Source organism: Chrysemys picta, chromosome 23 (assembly GCF_011386835.1).
Source record: "Chrysemys picta bellii isolate R12L10 chromosome 23, ASM1138683v2, whole genome shotgun sequence".
Lineage (NCBI taxonomy): Eukaryota > Metazoa > Chordata > Testudines > Emydidae > Chrysemys > Chrysemys picta.
This window is the reverse complement of record NC_088813.1, coordinates 1169742-1186370: the sequence shown is the minus strand read 5'-3', so window position 1 is coordinate 1186370 and position 16629 is coordinate 1169742. Positions and strand designations below refer to the sequence as shown.

Here is a 16629-nt window from a genome sequence, read left to right as displayed (position 1 = left end):
CCTCTGGGGAAGTTGCGGTTTTACATGCCGGACCCGGAACGTAGAGCCCCAGGGTTTTTAGGATGGTTCGGGAGTCCTTCAGCCCATGTAATTTGTTGTCCATCCAGGGCCTGGCCATCAAAGAGGAGGTCCTGAATCGACTGTTGAGTCTTGGAGGACAACCCAGAGAAGAGCAGCCAGGACGCTTACCGCATGGAGATGACAGACACCATGGTGTGGGCGGCAGAGTCTGCCATGTCAGATGCCGCTTGAAGGGCTGCCCTGGCAGTGGCCGTGCCTTTGTCGAGGATCGCCCGGTATTCTTTACCGGAACCTTCTGGGAGGGCATTCTCAAACTTGGCTAAGGTCTGCCACATGTTAAAGTTGTAGCAGCCAAGGAGGATCTGGTGGTTGGCCACCCTCAACTGTAAACTCGATGAGGAATAAAGTCCAGTCTCCTGGAGTCTTTATTTTTGGGGGTAGCTCTAGGTTGCCCCTGGCGTTCCCTGTGGTTAACTGCCTCAACCACCGGGGAATTTGGAGCAGGATGGGAGTAAAGGTATCATGCCCCTCAGTCGGGACAAAGTATTTACGCTCTGCCCGTTTGGAAATGGGGGGGGGCAGAGAGGAGGGGGTTTGCCACAAGATGCTGGATATCTTCAATACCCCTTCATGAAGGGGAAGGGCGACCCTAACAGAGACTGTGGAGGAGAGGATGTAGAACAGGGAGTCCATTTGCTCTTCCAACTCCTCTGCTTGCAGGCCAAGGTTGGACGCAACCCTCTTCAACAGCTCCTGGTGAACTTTAGCATCATCCTGCGGAACCGAGTGAGGGTGCTCTGTGATGGCCTCATTTGGAGATGAGGAGGAGGCGGCCAGTACCGTGGGTTCCACGACACCATTTGGTGGTCCAGCAAGCTGTTCCTCTTGGTCTACATGGACTTGCAGGGTTTTATCCCCTGGGGCCTCAAGCACCGTAGGCAGTTGGGTTCTTGAGGCCACAGGCCTGTCCAAAGCTCCCGACACAGAGTGGGCAGGCTGGGAGGGCTGGGTGAACCCACACAGGTTCCAGGGGTACCATGGGCCCGGCCACCAGGCAGGTTTCAGTACCGATGATGCAGGTGGCACCGAGGGTCTTGGAGGCTGCCCTGCTGATATGGAGCTTTGGTCCGTACTGGAGCCATATCCGGAGCGATTGCTAGCTGGTGACCCGGATCCACTGGAGCGGCGACCTCATGTCTAGTGATAATCGCGATCATGTCTAGAGGAGGACTGGTCCGAGCGGGATGTGCACTTCCATGGGGACCTCCGTGACCGGTGGCGCTCGGCGAATCTGTGACAGGAGACTGCCAATCCATGTCTCGCACTTTCAGACTGGTACCGAACGAGGAACAGGACCTGCAGGTCATCCGATCATTCCCGGGATCTGTAATGGTGTTCTGATGATGTTCAGGGACGGTCCTGACGTTCCTGCCGGGAAGCACCAGGTAACTGGCGAGGTCCGCCTCGAATCCCACTGCTGGTGCCCAAGGTCTGGTGATTGTAGAGGGCTCCGATGTGTCTGCCTCCCTAACTTGGAGGCATGATGGCTTTGAGTGGGTGACCGGTGGTGGGACGTCCCCTGCGATCGGGAGCGGTACCGTTGGGGCAAGGGCGGATGGAAAGGTCCCAAGGCGGCCTTACCCCAAGATCTGGCCACTGCCAGGGCTGGTGTGGGCAGCACTAGGAGTATCAGGATCTCCTGCACAGCCTGGAGCGCTTCAGGCGTTGACGGCACCTGAAGCTGATGAAGGCCCGCCTCTGTGTCCGGGCTTCCAGGCTTGACATGAGCTGAGGCCCGACTTCCCGACGGGGGAGATGAGCCGCCCAGCGTGGGTCTCAGTTCGCCCTCAGCCCTGTCCTTCCCCTTGCAGGGAGTACGAGACCGTCCCCTACTGCCCTTCTTCGACTTCCTGGCCGGGGCCGTTGATCAGTGCCAGTGGGGCACTACACACCGATGCTGCGGTGCCAAGTTGGGCCTTTGCTCTGGGGCCGGAGTGAGCGCCGACTCCATCAGGAGCACTAAGTCTGTTTTCACGCTCTCTCTTAGTCCTAGGTTTAAAGGACTTGCAGATTCGACACATCACTTATGTGCTCTTCACCGAGGCACCCAAGACAGCTACTATGCAGATCGCTCATGGGCATGGGCCGTTTGCAGCTATTGCAGGGCTTAAAGCCTGGGGTCCGGGGCATGCCCCATCCCACAGCTAAGTCCCTGACAGGACTAATAAAACTAACTATTGCTAAGGGCTAACTAACTCAATTACTAACTATGTACACTAACTTTACAAGAACTCTAGTTTGTATGAATGAAGTCTAAGCAACACTAGTAAGAGCAGCGAACGTTCCGTGAAACATCATTGGCAGCAAGAAGGAACTGAGGATAGGGGGAGCCAGTAGTGTCCCTTATACGCCATGCGGGTTCCACTCCAGAGGGTGCCAGAGCCGCTCTGCTACAGATACTGCTGAGGGAAAAACTTCCGGCACCGGTGCATGTGGCGAGCACACACACACCTAATGTGGAATGGACATGAGCAAGCACTCGAAGAAGAATCTGATATTGTGATAAATGTATCAAAGATGTAAACATTGTGCTAGGTCAGTTAATACATTTAGCACAGAGGATCCTAACTATTTGTCATTCTTTCACAGAAATTGCTATTCTTGCCCTGATCCTAATCTAAAAATAGAATTCCTGAATTAATTTATGTACATCTGACCATTTTAGTTTACACAATTTTTTAAGACTTGTCAGATTAAGTGTGGCCTAGAGAACGAACAATTCAAAACCCATCTAAAGTCCTACAAGGTCTCTGACATTTTGAAAAATGGTTATGGTTTTGATAAAGTCACTCCATAAACAAGTCCTAGAAAAGAACAGCTGGCACTCTTATATACCATGGAGGCATTCAAACACTGTTGCAAAGAGTGGCATAAATACCTAGCACAGACAGGTAGATAATACAATCAATTATCTAGGATTCTTATGTTTTCTAGCAGCAAAGAGTCCTGTGGCACCTTATAGACTAACAGACTGATATACAAAACAGTGTGAGTAGTACCTGGGGGACAGCACTGCTGCCAAAGATGCCTTTGAGAATTGCAAGGCAGCGCCCAACAATGACATCATCACTGATGTTTTCCATGATCCCAGCTGCTTCTCCTGCTACTAAGGCCAAGAGAATTGGAGCTAAGGAGGAGGAGGAAGAACAATGCATCAAGGTGCTGGTAGATTTTTTTTTAAATTATGAGTAAAGTACTTTAACTTAAACTTAGAAAAATGTGTAACAGAAGGTAAATTTTCCAGACAAACCAAACCCAACAAAATTACAAAATGGCCTTAAGTCACCAAGAGCCAGGTAAACCACCACAGTGTAAATACTTCACTTTGAAACAAGTGAGATAAGATTACATTATAATTAAAATGGACATTTTGTTAGTTTCTTAGCTGGGACAATCCGAATGACTGGAATGTTAAAAATCACTGTTTATAACCTGCTTAGGAAGGATTAAGTTGGTAAAAGAGATGGAGGTGGCCCTCATTAAGGACACCATCGCTTTTTTAAAATGGGGAATCATGCGCTGTGTCTAGTGGGGCTCCACAGGGACTGGTACAACATTTTTATGAATGATCTGGAATTAAAGACGAAATAATTGATGACACAGACTGGCAAACAATGAAGAAGATCGGGCTGTCATACAGAGTGATCTGGATTGCTTGGTAAAGGGAAGTTACTTACCCTTTTGTAACAGGAGTTCTTTGAGATGTGTGTTCCCTACCTGTATTCCACTGTGGATACATGTGTACTCCATGCATTTGAGACTAGAGAATCCTAGCAAGTAGTGTCTGTTAGTCTGCATCTGTGCCCCTGCTTGCCTCAGTAAGTGCTGAGGGCATAATGGGGGATGAAGACCAATAACTCTCCAGTTCTTCCTCTTACTGTGAATCAGAGAAGATCTGAAGCAAAAGGGAAGGATGGCAGGTAGTGGAATACAGATAGGGACCAAGAACTCCTGTTACAAAGGGTAAGTAACTTTCCTTTCCTCCTTTTCAAATGCTGGTCCCTCTGTGTATTCCACTGTGGGTGACTGATAAGCAGTACTCAGAGGAGGGTGCATGTATATAGGTGGTATGGCCGCTTGTAGAACTGCTGTCCCAAAGGATGAGTCAGCAGAGGAGGCTTGGACCAAAATGTGATGTCTCCTGCATGGATGGAACCATATTGCTGCCTTGAAAACATCAAGCAGAGGTACTTCTTGAAATGATGCTACTGAGGCTGCCTAAGTTCTTGTGGAGTGAGCTAACTCCCTATGTGGTGTAGGAAGGTGTACTAACTGATACAATAAGTTACAGCCAGAGATCCACTTGGAGATCCTCTGGTAGGAAATAGCTTGTCCTCATTCTGCTTTGGCAAGAAACAGCCTAGGTGACTTTCTGGTCTGTCTCATTCTCCATCGGTAAAATGCCAAAGTTCATCTCACATTGAGGGAGCAGTCTTTTCTCAATGCTGGACATATGGGGCTTTAGAAAGAACATAGGTAAGTAGTGTAAAGTATCAGAGGGGTAGCCGTGTTTGTCGCTTTTTACAAATCCAGACTAAGAGTCCTGTGGCACCTTATAGACTAACAGACATATTGGAGCATAAGCTTTCGTGGGTGAATACTCTTGCATCTGACGAAGTGAGTATTCACCCACGAAAGCTTATGCTCCAATATGTCTGTTAGTCTATAAGGTGCCACAGGACTCTTTGTCGCTTTTTATAGGTAAGTGGATAGTCTAGTTTATGTGGAATTCCAAAGCTTCTTCTGTGGATGATAATTTTGGATGCAGTCATAATGAGACCTGGTCTTTATGAAATACAGGAGGGTCTCCAATTAGGGCTCCCAGTTCACCTATCCCTCTGACTGAGATGATGGCAACAAGGAAAGCAACCTTCATAGACAGGTGAAGCATCAAACAGGTAGCCAGGGGTTTAAATACTAACTTAAGGTCCAACTGAGGGGTTGTCTTATTACTGATGGGAAAGTTCTAATTCAGCCCTTTAAGAACTGAGAGATGAACCTGTATTGAGCTAAGGGAAAGACCTGTCATCTTGAGGGTAAGGAGGTAATCCACAAGAACTGACAACCAACCAAATACAAAGCATGAGGTGAAGAGCTTCTGGGCTGAGATGTCTGCTTGTGTAGAAAGAATAGTGAATAGTAAATATGGCAGGCGACCAGCTTGGCTAAACAGTGAAATCCTTGCTGATCTTAAACGCAAAAAAGAGGCTTATAAGAAGTGGAAGATTGGACAAATGACCAGGGAGGAGTATAAAAATATTGCTCAGGCGTGCAGGAGTGAAATCAGGAAGGCCAAATCACACTTGGAGTTGCAGTTAGCAAGAGATGTTAAGAGTAACAAGAAGGGTTTCTTCAGGTATGTTAGCAACAAGAAGAAAATCAAGGAAAGTGTGGGCCCCTTACTGAATGAGGGAGGCAACCTAGTGACCGAGGATGTGGAAAAAGCTAATGTACTCAATGATTTTTTTGCCTCTGTCTTCACGCACAAGGTCAGCTCCCAGATTGCTGCACTGGGCAGTACAGCATGGGGAGAAGGTGACCAGCCCTCTGTGGAGAAAGAAGTGGTTCGTGACTATTTAGAAAAACTGGACGTGCACAAGTCCATGGGGCCGGATGCGCTGCATCCGAGGGTGCTAAAGGAGTTGGCGGGTGAGATTGCAGAGCCATTAGCCATTATTTTTGAAAACTCATGGCGATCGGGGGAGGTCCCAGATGACTGGAAAAAGGCTAATGTAGTGCCCATCTTTAAAAAAGGGAAGAAGGAGGATCCGGGGAACTACAGGCCAGTCAGCCTCACCTCAGTCCCTGGAAAAATTATGGAGCAGGTCCTCAAGGAATCAATTATGAAACATTTAGAGGAAAGGAAAGTGATCAGGAACAGTCAGCATGGATTCACGAAGGGGAAGTCGTGCCTGACTAACCTAATTGCCTTCTATGATGAGATAACTGGCTCTGTGGATGAGGGGAAAGCAGTGGATGTGTTATTTCTTGACTTTAGCAAAGCTTTTGATACTGTCTCCCACAGTATTCTTGCCACCAAGTTAAAGAAGTATGGGCTGGATGAATGGACTGTAAGGTGGATAGAAAGCTGGCTAGATCATCGGGCTCAACGGGTAGTGATCAATGGCTCCATGTCTAGTTGGCAGCCGGTTTCAAGTGGAGTGCCCCAAGGGTCGGTCCTGGGGCCGGTTTTGTTTAATATCTTTATTAATGATCTGGAAGATGGTGTGGACTGCACTCTCAGCAAGTTTGCAGATGACACTAAACTAGGAGGCGTGGTAGATACACTAGAGGGTAGGGATCGGATACAGAGGGATCTAGACAAATTAGAGGATTGGGCAGAAAAAAACCTGATGAGGTTCAACAAGGACAAGTGCAGAGTCCTGCACTTAGGACGGAAGAATCCCATGCACTGCTACAGACTAGGGACCGAATGGCTAGGTAGCAGTTCTGCTGAAAAGGACCTAGGGGTCACAGTGGACGAGAAGCTGGATATGAGTCAACAGTGTGCTCTTGTTGCCAAGAAGGCTAACGGCATTTTGGGCTGTATAAGTAGGGGCATTGCCAGCAGATCGAGGAACGTGATCGTTCCCCTTTATTCGACATTGGTGAGGCCTCATCTGGAATACTGTGTCCAGTTTTGGGCCCCACACTACAAGAAGGATGTGGAAAAATTGGAAAGAGTCCAGCGGAGGGCAACAAAAATGATTAGGGGTCTGGAGCACATGACTTATGAGGAGAGGCTGAGAGAACTGGGATTGTTTAGTCTCCAGAAGAGAAGAATGAGGGGGGATTTGATAGCAGCCTTCAACTACCTGAAGGGGGGTTCCAAAGAGGATGGAGCTCGGCTGTTCTCAGTGGTGGCAGATGACAGAACAAGGAGCAATGGTCTCAAGTTGCGGAGGGGGAGGTCCAGGTTGGATATCAGGAAAAACTATTTCACTAGGAGGGTGGTGAAACACTGGAATGCGTTACCTAGGGAGGTGGTGGAGTCTCCTTCCTTGGAGGTTTTTAAGGCCCGGCTTGACAAAGCCCTGGCTGGGATGATGTAGCTGGGAATTGGTCCTGCTTTGAGCAGGGGGTTGGACTAGATGACCTCTTGAGGTCCCTTCCAACTCTGATATTCTATGATTCTATGATTCTATGCTCTCACCTTTCTCTTGAATCAAGGGATGAATGCTGATGGACAGCTTGCCTGACATATGCAGGAGACCTGGGAACCAGAACTGCCTGGGCCATTTGGGCACAAGAATAGCTCATGCTCTGTCCTGTTGAATGTTCTGCAGTACTCGAGAAAGCAGGAGGATAGGCGGAAAGGCATAGTTCAAACTGTCTGTCCAAGGGACTAGGAGAGCGTTACCTCTAAAAAGTGGTCCCAAGCTCCCCTGGAACAGTATGTGCTGCATTTCCTGTTTGCCTGCAATGAGAACAGGTCCTGAGGAAGGGTTCCCCACTGAGAGAAAATGCTGTTCACCCTGAGCTGTATAACTTCCACTCATAGTCAGTGGCAAAGTGCTAGCTGAGTCTGTCTGCCAGCAAAATCTGGGCTCCTGGAAGGTATGGTTCTGATAGGGTGAAGTGGTTTCTCTATATACCAGTTCCATAAACTGACTGCTTCTATACACAAGGGAATGGATCTCGCTCCTCCCTGGTTTTTAAAGTAGATTACAGTTATCATATTGTCTGATTGATGAGATTAGATTAATGGCATGCTTGTCAGACTGCTCTGAATTCCAGGAGATTTACGTGCATCCTGGTTTCCAAGGGCATCCAAGTGTGACCATCTGCTGTGTGACCATCCATGTGAGTTGGCTCCATCAAAAGAGGCACCTGTGATTACTGCCCTGTTGGGTGTGGGGGACAGGAAATGAATGCCCATGCACACTTGTGCACGAGCTTTCCACCAGCTCAGAGACACTCTTACCTTGATGGGGATTGTCACTAAAGTATTCATGCTATATTTGCTTGGGACATATACTGTGTGCAGCCAACCCTGTTGGCAGCGGCTGTAGAGTCTAGCGAATGGCATTATGTAAGTACATGATGTCATGTGAACCAAGAGAGAAAGGCAAATCTAGACCGATGTCCATGGGTCGTTCATAATCTGATTTATCAGCCTGCTTCTGGCTTAGAATCTGTCCATAGAGAGATAAGCCTTTGCCCTGAGTGAGTCTAAGGTTGCTCTTATGAAATCTATAGTCTAGGTTTGAGCCAAAAGACTTTTCCACGTTCACAGAGATTCCCAAGGATAGTGGGAGACAAAGCAGAGACACCTTTCTGTGGGAAGGGTGAATATCAACATGAAAGCATGCATCTTTCATATTGAGAACTGTGAACCATGTCTTTCTAGTGCTGGTATTATCGATGCCAAGGTAACCATGTGAAATTTTATCTTATCACTAAAGATACAGACTTGGGTACCACTGGTCCTGAGGAGGGGGGGGGTCTCCATTTGAATGGATGAAACTGGTAGGAGGAGACTCCTGAGCTCATTTAGGCTGATCTACCTCAGTTGGGGGGGGAGGTGGGGGGGGAGGAGAGAGAGATTGTTTCACTGGTACACATCTGACAATCTTGATAATGAGAGTCCAGTTCCATTGGCAGTAGAATCAGTATCTATGTTGGGAAGCCACAACTAGTGGATGAAATCAGGATGAACTTCTACCTGGTGAAGGGTGTACCTCACAATAGGAGAGATTGCAGATCCAGGAAGATGGCGATATCCTCAGGAGTGGTGTAGGATATTGAAGGCTGTAGCTTGTTGCCTCACGTTGCCAGAGTCAGTGTAAAGGGACTCTTGGTAATCAGTGGCTCCTTACATGGCCGACACTACCACCCATGAAGGAGCCTCCGACCATGTGGTCATCTTCGGTAGTGATGGTTCATGATCTTTCGCTCCCTGTGCTCAGTTGGCAGCATAATCGATGATGATGCGGGAAGCAATACTGAAGAAGCCGTGCTCTTATGCGCCTTTTGATCATGGCTACGAGGCTTAGGAAGACCTAAATCCTTGTGTCCTGGGTGCAAGGACTCACCCTACCTGGGTGGAGTTACTTAAGGATCCCTTCTCTTAAATATAGGAGGGAATCTATTTTCAGGCCTATGAGAGCGTCTTTTACTCGTGAGAAGGCCCAGCCAAAGGGTCCTTCGCTCTAGTCATTTCCATTCCTGAGTCAGACATCGAGCTAGGAGGTGCTCTCCTCTGTCTCAGGTCAATATTCAGAGGACCTGGCCTGGATCTGACTGGGGCCTCATGGCATGTTCCATTAGGTGCTTCCAAAGGTGGAGTTCTTGTGCCTGATATGTTCAGCTGGGAAAAGAGCAGCCAGTACTGCACTTAGCAGAGATATGAGCTTCTCTGTGGTAGCAGAGGCACACTAGTGGTCATCACTGGCCGAAAAGGAGTAGGGGCATGAGAAGCAATTCTTAAAGCCTGGGCATAATTTAAGTCCCGCACCGGGGAATGAATGCTGATGAGCCGCCAGGATGTACGTGGGAGGCTTGGGAACTAGAACTGCTTGGGCCATTTGAGCAGGGTGAGAATGACTCATGTTCTGTCCTGATGAATCTTCTGCAGTACTTGAGGAAGGGTGGGGATTCTTACTAACTACTATCTCAAATTCAGCAGTAAGGAGGAACTGAAGAAGCATCAGTCTGTTTCACCCCTTATGCCCTTGGCACAGACCACAAGGAGAGCAGGGATGCTGGCATAGACCTACAGACACTACTTGCTAGAATTTTCTGGTCTCAGGCGCATTGAGATTATGAATACACACAGGGACCAGCACTCAAAGAAGAACCTGAACTCTATTTCCAGCTCTGCCACTGACCTGTTTGACTTTTGGCAAGTCACTACTTCTCTCTGCCTTAGTTTGTCCATCTTTAAAATGGAGGTATTGATACTTTCTTCTAAAATCTACTGATGAAAAGCACTATAAGCTTTATTATGATCATCATCAAATGGCTTTTTCTAGTTCTGTTACTGTGAAAAAGAAAATGACAATAAAACTGAACACCCAATACATTTACCTTTGTAGAGATTCCAGAATAGAAAAAGTTCTCCTCTGCTGGCAGTAGTGCTGCCAACATGACCGAACAAATTGACACTTGGATCCCAGAAGACACGGTCAAAACATAATACCACCTAGAAATGAGAGGGCTCAAGAGTTAAGAGGATCCAAAACTGAACATAAGCATTCTCTGTACCGCTTTTAATGACGGGAAATCTCAGGCTATTCTTAAAATTCAGTGAATACAAAGCCACTTATCTATATATTGCCTTTCCATACAAAAGCATCCCACAGTAGTTTGCAACCTGATTAAAAAGCTATGGCAGAGAGATCATATTACCCACCGGGTAACAGTACATACAACCACACAATAGTTTAGAACAAGATGTGAGGAAGAGCTCCTTAACTGAAAATGTAGGGAGAATTTGGTAGTTAAATTCTTTTTATTTAAAAGTGTGAACTCTTGCAGAAAGTGCCATGGGATCTTTAATAGCCACAATAGGTTGTAAGCCTCATTTGCATGTTTCTCAATAAAATGTCATCTAACTATGCTGGGGCATTGGTTCAGTAGAATCATAGAATATCAGGGTTGGAAGGGACCTCAGGAGGTCATCTAGTCCAACCCGCTGCTCAAAGCAGGACCAATCCCCAGACAGATTTTTGCCCCATATCCCTAAATGGCCCCCTCAAGGATTGAACTCACAACCCTGGGTTTAGCAGGCCAATGCTCAAACCACTGAGCTATCCCTCCCCCTTACTGAATATAAACGCCCAACATTACTACCCAAGTTACCATACCAGCTATGGTCTTGCTTATACATTCTTGTAGGCACTCTTAAGGATCCGGATATCTAGCACATTAATCACAGTCTGTGAAACATTCAAATTAGGAAGGTTGCTTGGAACTAGAGAGTCATCTGGTTTAGCAGTGCAGGTACACTATAGTATCAGTCTAACTTCCATCTACAGTTACACATATAAACCCGTTCTCTGTTGTAAGACAAAGTGCTTGAAAATTCAAAGACAAGCAAGCAGGTGGGATGAGGAGTGTGGATCTGTAGAGGAGACAAATGGTTAGATTACTGGACTTTTTATTTAAAATCCATTTTAAGAAAAAAATAATGGAATTATAATTAGCTAGTAAGGAAGGCCCCATAAAATAACTGTGGAGGAAGAAGAGCAGGAAAGGAAAATAGTTAGACAACTTGAGCACACTCAAAAATCTGGTCTCCCACTGACGAGTTTTCAAAACTCATGAAGATACAGGGATATACTGAAGATTGGAGTAAATTAGTAGTTAATACTTCTCTTACAAAAAGGAAATGTGTGATGCTTGCTATCACAGTCCTTGAATTCTTATTTACATTCCTAGTAAAATAGAACGAATAGTTACTTACCTTACAATAACTGCGGTTTGAGATGTGTTGTCTGCAGCTTCAACTTTTGATGCACGTGTTCCTCATGTGCATCAATACTGGATTCTTTTTTAAAAGCAATCCATTTGTGGCTGCACCTGTCCCTTGGCTTCCCTCTCGTTCCTCAAAGACAACTTCAACCACCACCTTTGCCAATAAAGAATCCTACAGTAGCAGAACTCCAAATCAGTGGGGAAGGAGAGCAAGCCATGGACTCCTTGTGGATAACACATCTGACAGGACTATAGTTACTGTAAGATAGGTAAGCATTCTCTCCAAGTGATTGTTAATCACCAAGAATGGACTCTATGGACAAACAGTTGCCTAATTGCTTGGAGATGGGTAAGAGGCGTGCTACTTGAAGAGTGACTGCAGGACAGCCCTATCAAAATTATCCTCCAATCTGGAAGCTTGCACGAGGGAACAAGTGGCAAGTCTGTGGACTTAACTCCACACTGCTGATCTACATACATCTCTGCATGCTCTAAGGTATGTAAAATGTTATCCAGATAGCAGAGGCTGCCCGAGCCTTAGTGAATAAAGTCTAATAAGACCAGAGGAATCTTTTCTAGGTAACTCCTGCTTCAATGGTGCCTCATGAGAAGGGTCCCAGAAAAGGGGTTAGAACCACTTGAAACCGGATGAGATATCCCTGGCTTATTACCTTGAGGACCAACCAGTCATCCTAGCCCAGGCATCTTATAAGTAAGATAAGTGGTTGAAATGGTCAAGTCAGGCCTTCAGTGCAGACATCAAATTTGTTGCCTGTTTGACACCCCAGGCAGTGAAGTGGCTGGGGAAGCAGGAGAGGATTGGTTCCAGAAATCTCTCTCTTCCTTGGGAGGCTTTGAATATCTTTGCTGAGAGTAATATTTGGTGAGGTATTTGGCTCTGTGGCTTCAGCGCTAGAATGTACAGTCCCAAAGATTGCAAGGTCACTTGCGAATCTTTAAATGTATAGAGCATTTCCTCCATACTACTGTTGAATAGCTCATTGCTCTCAAAACTGGAGGTCCCCAATGGGCACCTGAAACTCCTTCAAAATCCCAGATGCCTGCAGCCAGGATGACCTCCTCATAGTAAAGGGAATGGTCATCATTCTCAGTGCTGCATTAGATGTTAGTGCAGCTTCAAGTGATGTTCTGGTCATGAGTTGACCTTAGAACATGAGGGATTTCATCTCCCGGTATTCTTCTGGCAGTTTGTCCACAAAGTTGGAGAGCCTTTTTCAGATTAAAAAGTCACATTTTGAGAGTAGAAATTGGTAGCTGGGTACTCTCATTTGCAGGCTCATCAACAAGTAAACCTTCAAGACAAAAAGTTCTAACTTTTTTGGGTTCTTTGTGCAAAGGGTGGACTTTGGAAGACCCTGATCTATGGATTTTGCTTGAACCACAAGGGAGCCCGGCGCAGGATACTGATACTTGAAGGCACTTGATAGGGAGGTTCAGTGCTCTTGGAAGTAGCGGGAATTGAAGCTGGCACGTGCCAGATTGTCATGGCACACGTGAGAAGCCTCTGATTTGTGGATATCACCAGTTTCCCTGGAGTCTCAGTCTGGAGGATGTTGAGAAGATTATGCTGCTTCTCCTGGATGAGCTCCAGTGGGATTTATAGATTCATAGATTCCAAGGCAAGAAGGCACTATTGTGATCATTTAGTCTGGTCTCCTGTATAATAGGGATATCCAGCATTTCCAGTATTGTCTTCATGAGGTCTTGGAAGTCCATTGAAGTTGCAGTGAGCCTCATCGAGAGAAGAATATAAAATGGGAGGTGGTCCTGCATGTTTCTGTTCGGGGGAGTGATCATTTTCACCTTCCATTAGTTGGGGCTTAATCAAGCAAGAAGTTTAGGAAGGTTGTATTTGCCCCCTAGTGAAGGAGATCTGGCCCTTCAGATTGTGGAGGATGCAGGCTTTTTCCTGAATATGGATTCCCACTCCAAGAAGGTAATGGTTGATAGGGGTAGTGAAGAGGAGGGCACATGGGCAGGTATCAGCCAGGCTGTTCCCTGTGCAAACTAGAAGACTTTATGGCATTCCTAAGGGATTAATTCCTGGACTCCCTTCCAGACTTCCAGTGCACTAACCATGGAGATGATGGGGTATGCACGGGGGAGGACTACATTCCTCTGAGGATGAGGAGGAGTAAGGGAAGTTGTGGTCATGTCAGGAGTACATTGTCTAGGTAAGTAGACTGGGGCAAGGACAGTAACTTGAGGATTTGGCGAAAACCTCTCTTAGGGCTTGCCTACATTGGGGGGCAGGGGAGGCATTATGATAATTAACTTCACAGTGTCTCTTGCTGGTCTGCCCTTTGCTTTTTTGAATAAGGCCATTCGGAGGTAGTGTATCAGCAGCAGCAGTCAGGACAGCCGACAGGGGATACAGAGGGGATTACTATCCAGATCGCCCCCAGATGTCCCTGATGAAGTGGGTATTCACCCATGAAAGCTTATGCTCCAATACATTTGTTAGTCTATAAGGTGCCACAAGACTCTGTTACTTTTGGCTAGGTAGGTCGCCTTGGTAGAGGGTTTTCTGCTACCCATCAGGACCTGCTAAACTTGTACTGGGCATGCTTGCTCTTCTGCATTTAGCCATGCAGCAGCCATACCGTCAGGTGCAGGATTGCGAGGTTAAGGTACAGCAGTCGGCCATGGTTCTGGGAGAGTAAGTCCAGCCAGAGTGGTAGTTCTGTAGGTTCCACTACCGAGTGCGCCAACAGCTTCCCAAACCAGGGCTGGCAGGATTACCTTCGTCTTGTCCCACTTGATCTTCACAAGGATTCTGAACCAGCAGTACTGGTGGGAAGGCATACGGTAGTGCCCCTGACCACGGGAGTAAGAATGCATTGGAAAGGGAGCCTCTGTTGAGCCCACGAATTGAGGCACTTCCTGTTCTGTCTAGACACGAACAGGTCCACCTGGGGAATTCCCCGACCTCTGGAAGATCACGCTGTCCACTTCCGGGTAAAGTGACCTCTCGCAGTGAGACGAGAAGGTCCTGGTGAGGTAATCTGCTAGCATATTCCTGGCCCCTGGGAGGTGCAAGGCCACCAGATGAATGGCATGCTGCACACAGAAGCCCCATAACCAGAGAGCCTCTTGGCAAAGGGCTGATAAGCGAGCTCCGCCTTACTTGTTGATATAGAACATTGCCGAGGTATTGTCTGTTTAGGATTTGAACCACCTTGCCCATCAGGTGGAGGAGGAATGCATGACAGGCCAAGAGTATCGCCTTGAGCTCCCTGATGTATATGTGTAGAGAGCTATCCTCCTGCGACCAGCGACCTTGCGTGCAGAGGCGAGCTCCCCAAACCAGGTCTGAAGCATCGGAGACCAAAATCACCTAAGGGAACTCCTTCCAATACCGAGCTGGGGTCCATCCAGGGACAACCGGTACCATGATCACCCGAGCTAGTGTATGTTGGGAAGGTAGACCAACACCAGACACGCCTATAGGGGTCTGAGATGGAGCTGCACATGCTGGACCACATAAGTATAAGTTGCCATATTGCCCAACAGCTTGAGGCACACGTGGGCAGTCATGAGAGGGTGGTCTCATGTGGGAGATCAAGCTTGACATGGTCTGGGAATGGGCCTCTGTCAGAAAGGCTCTGGCCTGTGTAGAGTTGAGGATCAATCCTATGAACTCTATCTGCTAACTCTGTCAGAGTTGATTTCTGCTCGTTTATAAGCAGGCCCAGATCCTGACAGGTGGAGTGCACCAGATCGAGGCTTCTTTGCACCTAGGCCTGTTACCTTCCCTGGACGAGCCAGTCATCGAAATACAGGTAAATCTGTACTCCTTGACATCTCAGGTAAGCAGCCACTGTTACCATGCACTTTGTGAAAACCCATGGGGTGGATGAGAGGCCAAAGGGCAGCACTATAACTGGAAATGGTGTTGGCCCACCATAAAAGGGAGAAACCTTCTGTGTTCATGGAAAATGGAGATATGAAAAATAAGCATCCTTTAAGTTGAGGGCAGCATACCAATCTCCTGGATCCAGGGAGAGGATGATGGAGGCCAGGGAGACCATGCGAAACTTCAACTTCTTGAGATATTCGTTGAGGTGATGCAGGTCTAGAATGGGTCTGAGGCCCAGTTTGGCCTTCGGGATTAGGAAACATCAGGAACAGAACCTTTTTCCCCCTCATGTCTTGAGGGACCTCCTCTACTGCCCCTAGCCATAGGAGGGTTTCCACTTCCTGAACAAGTAGTTCTTCATGAGAAGGGTCCCTGAAGAGGGATGGGGAATGGGGTGGAGGAGGGATGGCGGAGAAGTGCACAGTATAGCCCGATGCCATTGTGTTGAGCACCTAACAATCTGATGTCAATCAGGTCCACGCAGCCAGGAAGGGACACAACCCGTTCAAAAACAAACTGGGTGTGGGGGAGTGATTCTGAAGTTCGAGTGGGGCACTGTTCTCAAGCGCACCATCAAAATGCCTGCCGTGGTCCCCCTGGGTGTCATGCAGAACCAGACTGGGCAGGCGAGGAAGATGAAGCACGACAACTGTGTTTAAACCCTTTATCCCATTCCTTTCTCTTATTGGTGCCTTGTCGCAGTGGCCCCGAAGATCTGGGCGGTGGAGGTAGCCGGTACTGATTCCTAACGGTTTGTGGCGTGTAAAGGCCCAGTGAACGTAACTTGGCCCGAGAGTCCTTCAGACAGTGCAGCCTAGCATCAGTCTGCCCTGAGAAGAGAGCATTCCCTTTGAATGGGAGGTCCTGAACGGACAACTGCATCTCCTGGGAGAGCTCCAAGGATTGCAGCCACGAACTGCGCTTCATGACCACAGCAGAGGCTACAGCTCTGGCTGATGAGTCAGCTGCAACCCATGCCACCTGGAGAGAGCCTCTAGCCACTGCCTTGCCCTTCTCCAGAATGGATGCATACTGCAGACTGAGGTCCTGTGGAAGGGAGTCCTTGAACTTATTGAGGGAGTCCCACAAATTAAAATTGTATCTCCCCAACAGGGCCTGATGGTTTGACACCTGGAGCTGGATACTGGCTGTTGAGTAAACCTTTCTCCCCAAAAGGTCTAATTTCTTTGCGACTCTAACACTACTTATTAACTAAAATAAACTATGTACAAGAGAACAGTGAGTAATGA

At 47.5% G+C, this 16629-nt stretch overlaps 1 protein-coding gene across 5 annotated transcripts in view; it reads right to left on the bottom strand.

Annotated features, from left to right (window-relative positions):
* Window positions 1-16629, bottom strand: part of KDM1A (lysine demethylase 1A) — a 169095-nt gene that overhangs the window by 12236 nt on the left and 140230 nt on the right. For all 5 annotated transcript variants that reach the window (XM_005309377.4, XM_065576829.1, XM_065576833.1 and 2 more), the window contains 2 exons: window positions 10111-10225; window positions 3081-3208 (listed from right to left, as the gene is read on the bottom strand). In XM_005309377.4, coding sequence (XP_005309434.1) covers window positions 3081-3208; window positions 10111-10225 — 243 coding nt within the window. The remainder of the gene's footprint in view (window positions 1-3080; window positions 3209-10110; window positions 10226-16629) is intronic.